This window comes from Petaurus breviceps, unplaced genomic scaffold, assembly GCF_028583685.1.
Source record: "Petaurus breviceps papuanus isolate PSGF00001 unplaced genomic scaffold, PetGlider_PUasm1.0 400, whole genome shotgun sequence".
In the NCBI taxonomy this organism is placed as follows: Eukaryota; Metazoa; Chordata; class Mammalia; order Diprotodontia; family Petauridae; genus Petaurus; species Petaurus breviceps.
The window spans coordinates 1,452,688-1,461,312 of record NW_027186316.1 but is presented as its reverse complement, the minus strand read 5'-3'; the positions used below and the strand labels follow the sequence as shown (position 1 = coordinate 1,461,312).

Genomic DNA, 8,625 nt, shown 5'->3' with positions numbered 1-8,625 from the left:
TGTTCTCTTTCCTGCTCAGTCTCTCAGTTGGTGGGTTTTCCCCAAACCCAATCAGCACGAGGTGCCAAGAGGGAGAAAGAGAGAGAGAGAGACCTCTTAATGTCTGGCCAGAGTAGGGTCAAGTCCTCCCAAGGGTAAGGGGACGGACCAGATGTCCACTGACCACCGCCGATGCTGTAGAAGAGACACCCGCACTGGGTGGCGAGATGTTGGACTCCGAGAGCAGTAGGATTGGGTTCATGCAGCCCCTCCCCCCACTTTAGTCCTGTGCTCGCAGGTTTCATCAGCTCTTTAATGTACAGTGTTTGCTAGGAATGGTATCGGGACATAGCATGCCAGGCCTTCCCTCTGGGCATGGACCTGTGCCCATTGAGAGGTCTACCTTCCAGAGCTGGCATTCTTCTGCCTACCAACCTCCCCCAACCCAAGCCAGCCCCTTCTAAAGCAATAGTCCATAAGAAGATTCAAAGTCCAAGACAGACCCTGCCTTCCTCAGCCCCAAACCTGGCCCTTTTCTCAGTCCTTCTGATTCAGATGTGGCATCTCCTCCCAGCTGCCTAGGGCTCAGGGCCTGCAAGTGGCCTCTTCTCCCTTTGTCCAGGCCATGCACCACATTCTGGGGTGAAGGAAGGGTCAGGTTTCAGGAGACTGAGCCAGGGTCCACCTTCACAGCTGGACACATATGGCAGTTTTGGGAGGGGTCCCAGATTCTGCTGGGAAGTTTGAAGCTATTGTTGCTGGTAACTCCCTCTAGAGCAGAATGTTCATGTGGGTTAGTACCATAGAAAGCATGTCCCACCCTGGCCCAGCACAGCTGCCAAAGCCAGATAGCTGGCTCTCATGAGGAGTGCCATTCTTGATGTGGGTTTGAGGGGCAGGTCTCATTGCTTGAGGGCTAAGAGCTTGAAGCTGTCATCCAGGATGGACCGCCTGTTACGCCTCAGTTTCCTCTGCCGCTGCTGATAACACAGGACCCCAGCGAGGACCACCACACCAATGAGAAGGATTAGCCCCAGAACAATGAGGACTGAGGCTAGTGTCTCCACATGCTTTGTAGGGACCTTAATTCCCAGGATCCGTACTCTGGCCTCCATATCTTCAGAGGCTGCTGATGGAATGGTAGGAGAAAGAAAAGAGTAAACCAGTGGGGTGGGATGAGTGGGGAGCTTGGGCAGCAGGCTACCTGTTGGGCTAGAAGCCAATGGACCTGGATTTGAGTAATGACTAGCTGTATGACCCTGGGCAAGAAACCCAACTTCTCTGAGACGATTTCTTCCTCTGTGAAAGGGGGATGACACTACCTGCCTTGCCTCCCTCTTCCATTTGTTATAAGGAGCAACCAAGTAAATAGATATAAAAGCCCAGAGAGGGTTAGCAACTTGTCTGAGATACCACAGCTAGTGAGTAACAGGTCCACAATGAGAGACCACTGGGAATCATGAAGATCTGAGTTCACTTGCTAGTTGTATGACCCTGGGCAAGTCATTTATTCTGTTTCCTCATTTGTAAAATGAGGGGGTTGGACTCAAAGGCCTCTTAGCTCCACATTTATGATCCTCTCACATGAGATTCATCCATACATCCATTCATCCATCCATCCTTCCATCTATTCATCCATCCATCCATCCATCCTTCCATTCAGCTATCCTTCCTTCCATCCATCCATCTATCCATATATCCATCCATCTCTCCAAAAGCATTTACTAAGTACCTACTATGTGCTGGGCCCCGGGCCCCCAAGTGATTCAGGTCAGCTCTCTGCTGCTCCCCACCTAAATCTCAGTTTCCCCCTCTGAAAAATCAGACTCATTTCTCTGTAAGGTCCCTCACATGACTCAAGTGGGGATTTGGGCCCATGCAGATACAGAGGAGAAGGAGGAAATCTAGATAGCCCATGGCTAGCCTCATTAGGAGCTGGCTGAGCCAGCTAGGGCCCCTCTGGGCACCCCACACACACCCCTGGTGAGGACCCCAGCTTTCGTTACTCCCCCTTGGGCAGTCCTTGCTTGCATGGCACCCTCCATACCTAGTCCTGGTTTCTCGTTGGTGGTGGTGATCACGGGCTCTGCAAAAGATAGGTAGCAGGTTAAGCCTCCCAACTCAACACCTTGTTTCTCTAGTTAGGCTGTGTGTGTACAGGGGCAGGGCACTTAGGGACAGGGATGGTGGGATATTCCCATGGTCCCAAGCAGAAAGTGGCAGCAACTAATGATGGGGACGGCACTGGGAATCAGGTGACCTGGTTCTGCCACTAACAAAAATAATGTGTGATCTTGGGCAAGTTTAGTCCCTCCTCCAGGCCTCAGGATCCCCCTGTTTTATGAGGGGGCTAGCATTCCAGGGCCCCTCCCAGGTCTGACAGTCTGTGTTCTAAGAGCCCTCCTCTCACCCTGGCTTTTACATTCTCTGTTCTAAGTACCCTCTCAGAGCTAATGTTCTAGGCTCTAAGGTATCCCCTAGCACTGACATTCTGAGTTCTAAGGTTCCTCCTTGCTCTGACATTCCCTATTCTAAGACTTCTTCCAACGTTAACACTTTATGTTCTAAGGTCCCTCCCAGCTCTGACATTCCCTGTTCTAAGGTCCCTCCCAGCTCTGACATTCCTTGTTTTAAGGTCCCTCCCAGCTCTGACATTCTGGGTTCTAAATCTTGGGGTCCTTTGAGACATTCCCAGTCCCTGCCCCTCCCTTTACTTTTACCTCCTTGGGCTAGGACAGTGAAGAGAGTCTCCATGCCAGCATGGACATGGTCAGCCACGTGGCAATGCATTAGCCATGTTCCGGGGTTGCTGGCCACCATCTCCACAGCCTCAAAGGTCCCTGGGAACAGGTCCACCACGTCAGCTCGGTAGCTCTCCCCACTCTGTCAGAGAGATGTGGCCAGTGAGAGGAGACAGGAGAATTCCAGGCCTTTCTCAAACTGGTAGCCAGAAGGGGCCATGACCCTTAAGTCCTGGATAAGGCCCAGTCTCTCTTGGTGCTCTCGACCTGAACTGGAAGGTGAGAGCCTGGTTTGGTGCCATGCCAACACTTCCTTATGCCGTTTTTTTTCTATCAAGGTGCCCTTTGCAAGCTAGCTCAGTTTCTGGCTTCCCCCTTCTCTGCTCTGGGCTCTCCCTTCCAGCCCTGTCAGGCCTGGTAGCTATGGGCAGAGTTAGAAAGACCTGAGTTCAAATCCCACCTCAAGCTTTTATTAGCTGTGGGACCTTAGACCAGACCCTTCACATCCCTGGGCCTCAATTTCCTCATCTGCAAGGTGAGAAGACTGGACTAGATTAGGGCTTCTTAACTTTGTTGTCAGAGACCTCATGGGCCATCAGGATGGTGAAGCCTGCAGGCCTTTTCTCAGAATTATGTTTTTAAGCGGAAAAAATGAAAACCAGAGGATTACAAAGGAAAAGAATTCTATTGAAATACACTTATTAACACATCAAATAAAAGACTTCAAAGAGCGAAGGTCAAGAACTCCTGGACTAGATGACCTCTGAGAGCCTTTCACATTGGCCACGGGGGCTCCTCTGTGTGACCTTGGACAAATCATTGCCCTGGGCCTCAAGGGGCTGCACTAGGCACCATTCAGGGCCTCTTCCAACTTGGGATCTTGGAGCCTCAGACCCAGGGAATGTGGAAGGGGCTATGTGATTTATGCAGGGGGTGGGGGTAGGCCCAGGAGTCTGGAGTGGCTCTCCTCAGACTGAGCCCACTCCAGCCCACACCCTGTGTGTGACCCTCTAAGAGCAAGGAGGGATCCCAACTTACAGGAGCCCTGGGGGTCATCCAGAGAATCCCCTCCTTCTAGGATGGCTTGGCACTGGCCTGGGTGAAGCACCAGGGAGCTGGCTCTTTAGCCTTCCTGAGACACACACTTGCACACACACACACACACACACACACACACACACACACGCGTGCACACTGACCCAGAGAATCACATAGACACACAAAGACAAACAGAAAAAATATATATCGAAAAACATTTAAAAACACAGAGAAACAGATAGAACATAGATACTTAGACAGGAACACAGAAAGACACAAAATATACAAACATACAGAGACACAGACACACATAGATACACATTCAGAGACACAAAAAGACACAGAGAAACACATAGACACACACACTGCCACATAGTAAACACATACAGAACAAACCTACACAGAGACAAATACACAGACACACAGAAACCCATAGAGAAATAAACAGAGACATAAATAACAGACACAAAAACACATGTATAGATACAAACATTCACACACATACACAAAGACACATACAGAACAGACAAAAAACAGACACACATTCACACAGACACACACGTAGACAAACAGAAACCCAGAGGAATACATACACAGAAACACACAGAAATATACACAGATTCAGATATACATGTGCACACACACTCACTCACACAGACACACACATAGATGCATATACAGAAAAACAATGACAGACACAAAGAAACACAGACACACATAAAGATAAAGACATACACACACACCTAGACACAAAGAAACACACATAGATACACAGAAACAAAAACATAGGGAAACAGAGAGAACACACAAAATGGATACACATATTCATAGAAACATTCACAGACCACATACACACAAAGAAACTTTTGTATTCACAAAAATACACATAGATAAGCCCAGAACCACACAAAGAAACACAGAGACAGACATAGATACACAGAAACATAGACACACACATATTGACAGTCAGAGACACAGAAAGAAACCTAGACATAAACATAGACACATGGAAACAGAGTGATTCACACAGAAACATATTCACATATAGACACACAGATACAAGGACACACAGAAACACACGGACACACACAGAGACATAAGCACACACAAACATATAGACACATACACTCGTGTGCTTACACACAGATATGCAGATACCCAAACACAACATATATATACACATACACTCTTGCATGCACACACACACACACACACACACACACACGTGTGCGCGCATTTTTACTGATGCCCTAAATCTGCCTCCCTGTCCTCCCTTATTTTGCACTCTGGAGCCAAGCAGAATGAGGCTAATCCCTCTTCCGCCATCATATACCAAACCCTTCTTCCAGCTCAGTCTCCACAGGTCTTCAGCCAATCTTCACACAGCATGGCAGCTCTCCAGTTTGTCAGTGTCTCCACTGAGATGTGAACGCAGCACAGTGGTGTCCACTGATCCTTCTGGCTATCAGCTGCCCCCCACCCCCCAAATGTAGCCTGAGTGATGAGTTTTGGAGTTTTTTGGCTGCCACATCACATCGTTCACTTGTTGACCCCTCAGATCTCTCCACCACCACCCCCTCCCTCCTGCTACACAAAATGCTTTCTAGCCTGTGCTTATGAAATTGCTCTTTTGAATCCAAGTGCAGGACTTTACATTTATCCCATTTATGTTTCAGTCCCAAATCCATGAGAGCAAGAAGGCCTGGGCCCCAGGGCCCAGTAAGCATTCTTCTCCTTTGGCCATGGGACAGTTGACAACTGGGTTCCCTCATCTTCCCTTTGCCCTCTCTGCCACCAACTTCATGCCCAACTCACCCGGTAGAGAAAGCTCTCTGCGTGAAAGTGGACAGTGTGCAAGTCGATATCCTGACCCATGGCCAGCATGTACCAGGCTACTCGCTCTCCCTGGTACATGGTCAGCCCCCTGAGGTTTGCATACAGCTTCCCATTGATGGCTGCAAAGAAGGAGAAAAGGCTCTGCTGTTCATCCATTTCTCTCCATTCTTGTTGCCTCCCCTGCCGCCCATTCACTTACATCTGGACCATTCCAGACTCCACATGTGGCTGGTGGCATCTGCCTTAGATAAATGCCATCACAGTATCCTGGCCCTCTGGATCCAGGATTTTTTTATAATGGCTCATGGGTTTCCAGTGTCCTAGAGTGAACCCCCCAATCCAAAATCTGTACTTGTTGCCTTTACTTCCCTTCCCCTCCATCCTCCATCCTCTGTGGTCTAGCTTTGGTCAACATCATTCAGCAGGCCAGGCTCTCTCCAAAGCTGCTACAGCTGGTGGCCTCTTTTCCAGGCTCAGCCTTCTTGCCCTCTCTCCACCTTTGGCACCTCCTGAAAACTCTCCTCTCTGGGCTTTAATGGCTCTGCTCTCTCCCACTTCTCCTCCTGCCTTTCTGACTGCTCTTCCTCATTCTCCTTTGCAAGATTTTCCCCCAAGTTGTGCTTGATCCTGGGCCCATCTCATCTTTCTCCCTTGGTGATCTCCATAGCTCTCACATATTCTACCCCAATGCCTTCTAAAACCATATAGATCTAGCCCTAGTCTTGTTCCTGAGCACTGGTCTCCTATTGCCTCGCAGTGACATCAGGACTCTTCAAACAACAACTACCCCAGGAAAATTCATCACATCCAAACCAAAACTCCTTCTTTCTCCCCAAAGTTTCTTATTTTTTACTCCTCCTCCCACCTCACATACACACAGACATAGCTTGTCACCCACTTTGCCTCTCAAATATCTTTGGCATAGGTTCTAATCCTGCCTCCACTACCTACCACCTGTGAGAGCCTCTCTCAGCTTCAAGTTCTCATCTATAAAGAGGGGGCTGGGTTAGAGGCCCTCCAAGGTTCCTTCCAACTCTAGTGCAATGAGCCCATGAGCCCCCCTCTATTACACATTCCTCCCCTTCATGTACTCTATGGGCCAGCCAAAACAGCCTTACAGTTTGTGAGACGTTTCATCTCCTGACTCCATGCATTTGCCCATGCTGTACCCCATGCCTGGAATGCACTCCCTCTTCAACACTACCTTTTAAGATCTCTCGCATCTTCCATAGTTCAGCACCAATAGCCCCTTCTACATAAAGCCTTCTCTAATCCCCCAGCTGCCAATATCCCTGCCCTGAAGTTATCTTGTATTTTCTTTGTATATGCTGTGTATATCATATGCATCTGTATTGTGTCCCCTGACAGAATGTAAGCTCCTTAAGGGCAGGCACTGCTTCATTGCACCCCCAATGCCAAGTACAGGGCACACAGTCAGCATCTGATAAGTGATTGCTGAGTAAGAAAAGCCTCCATTATCTTACCCCAGCCATGGTAAGTAGTTATCCCTTCCACATCTCGACTTTCCTCACTGTGGCTTCAATATATCATGGGTTAGCATATGAAATTAAATGGGAATTCTTGCAGAAGCTGCAGATGACAGGCTAAGGCTGGCAGACAACCCAGAGCCTATGGCCCCATACTTAACCCAAATTATACATGAAGGTGCTGTAAACACCCCACAAAAGGAAAAATGGCAAAGTCAGACTGTCTCTGGTACAAAGGAAGGGCTGAAACATTTTAGGCAGATTTTCCGGCTCTTGAGGACACCATGCCCCTAACCTCCATGACATAGAAGGATATCTGTAGTTCCATTTTAGCAACTGGGAAAATGAGGTTCCAAGAGGGGAAGCAATTGAAGGTCACAGCTAATCAGAGGCAGAGCCAGCAGGGACTCAAAGCCGGGTCTTCTCGTTCACCCACCCACCCACTGGGTCACTGGGGGAAGAGCCAGCTCTTCCCCTGGCAGCCTGCTCCAAGAGCTGCCTTCCCTTTAGCCTTCCCAGCAGGGAGCATTCCAGCTGCCAGGGCCACACTTAGAGACTCAGCCCTGTCCAATGGCTTCTTCTCCCTCCTCTCCTGCATCCTCCCACCCCCCCCCCAGTCAATTAGCATCCAATTAAATACCACTTGTCAGCTCCATTTATTGGGGAGATTCTTTTCCTTCCAACCGTGTGCAAGTTGGACCAGGAAACAAACTCTGCCATTCTGTGACTCCGGGGAGCCTGGGGGGGGGCCACCGCTGACCGCACCTCTTACATTTGGCCCCAGCTCATGTACTTACCACCTCTTGCCTCCTAATTGGTTTTAACTGCTTACAACCACACTCTTCCCTATTTCATCACTTTGATGGCAAACAGAAACTCTCCGACATGAAACTTAACTCTCCACAGCTGGGTTTGGGTTTGCCTTGGAGACCTGTCTTACATCACTCCCCTTCACGTGAGCTCGGGTCTGGCCAGACTAAACTACCAGATGTTCCCTGAACTCCACAGCCATGCCATTCCCCACCTCCATGCACTTCTGCACACCATGCCCCACACCAGGAGTGCCCTCCCTCTGCCTCAGAATCCTGGTGCTCCCACAAGGCTTAGCTGCCAGCCACCCCCTGCAGAGGTGGCACCTTCCCAGCCCCTGTAGGCCATGGACACTCTCCCTCCTCAGTCCTCCCTGCCTCATATTCACTTGCATGATACCCCATTGAAGGTAATTTGGCTGAAGGCAGGGGTTGTCTCCTTTGTGCATTTGTTTCCCCAGTTGAATCAAATCAGATTGAATTCAAAGTCCTTCAGCAGGCTGGCCCCACCCTAGTTTCCAGCCAGATCTCCAATGATTCCCTGACGGACTTCACTCAAGGGGTCACCCTCCACACAACAGGCTGTGATACCCCTGCCTTTCTCTGTGTATATTCAGGCCTTGCCCCTCCATGGAACCCAGTGCAGACCCTTACACAGAACAAGCACTCAATACATTGTTGGTCAGTGGAATGAATGAATGAATGAATGAATGAATGAATGAATGAATGAATGAA

General features: G+C 49.2%; 1 protein-coding gene across 4 annotated transcripts in view; it reads right to left on the bottom strand.

Annotated features, from left to right (window-relative positions):
* Window positions 1–278: 278 nt before the first annotated feature.
* Window positions 279–8,625, bottom strand: part of HEPH (hephaestin) — a 68,597-nt gene continuing 60,250 nt past the window's right edge. For 3 of the 4 annotated variants that reach the window (XM_069100401.1, XM_069100404.1, XM_069100402.1), the window contains 4 exons: window positions 5,574–5,713; window positions 2,700–2,862; window positions 2,027–2,065; window positions 279–1,108 (listed from right to left, as the gene is read on the bottom strand). In XM_069100401.1, coding sequence (XP_068956502.1) covers window positions 882–1,108; window positions 2,027–2,065; window positions 2,700–2,862; window positions 5,574–5,713 — 569 coding nt within the window. In that variant the 3' untranslated portion in view covers window positions 279–881. The remainder of the gene's footprint in view (window positions 1,109–2,026; window positions 2,066–2,699; window positions 2,863–5,573; window positions 5,714–8,625) is intronic. The other variant, XM_069100403.1, reaches the window with a different exon arrangement.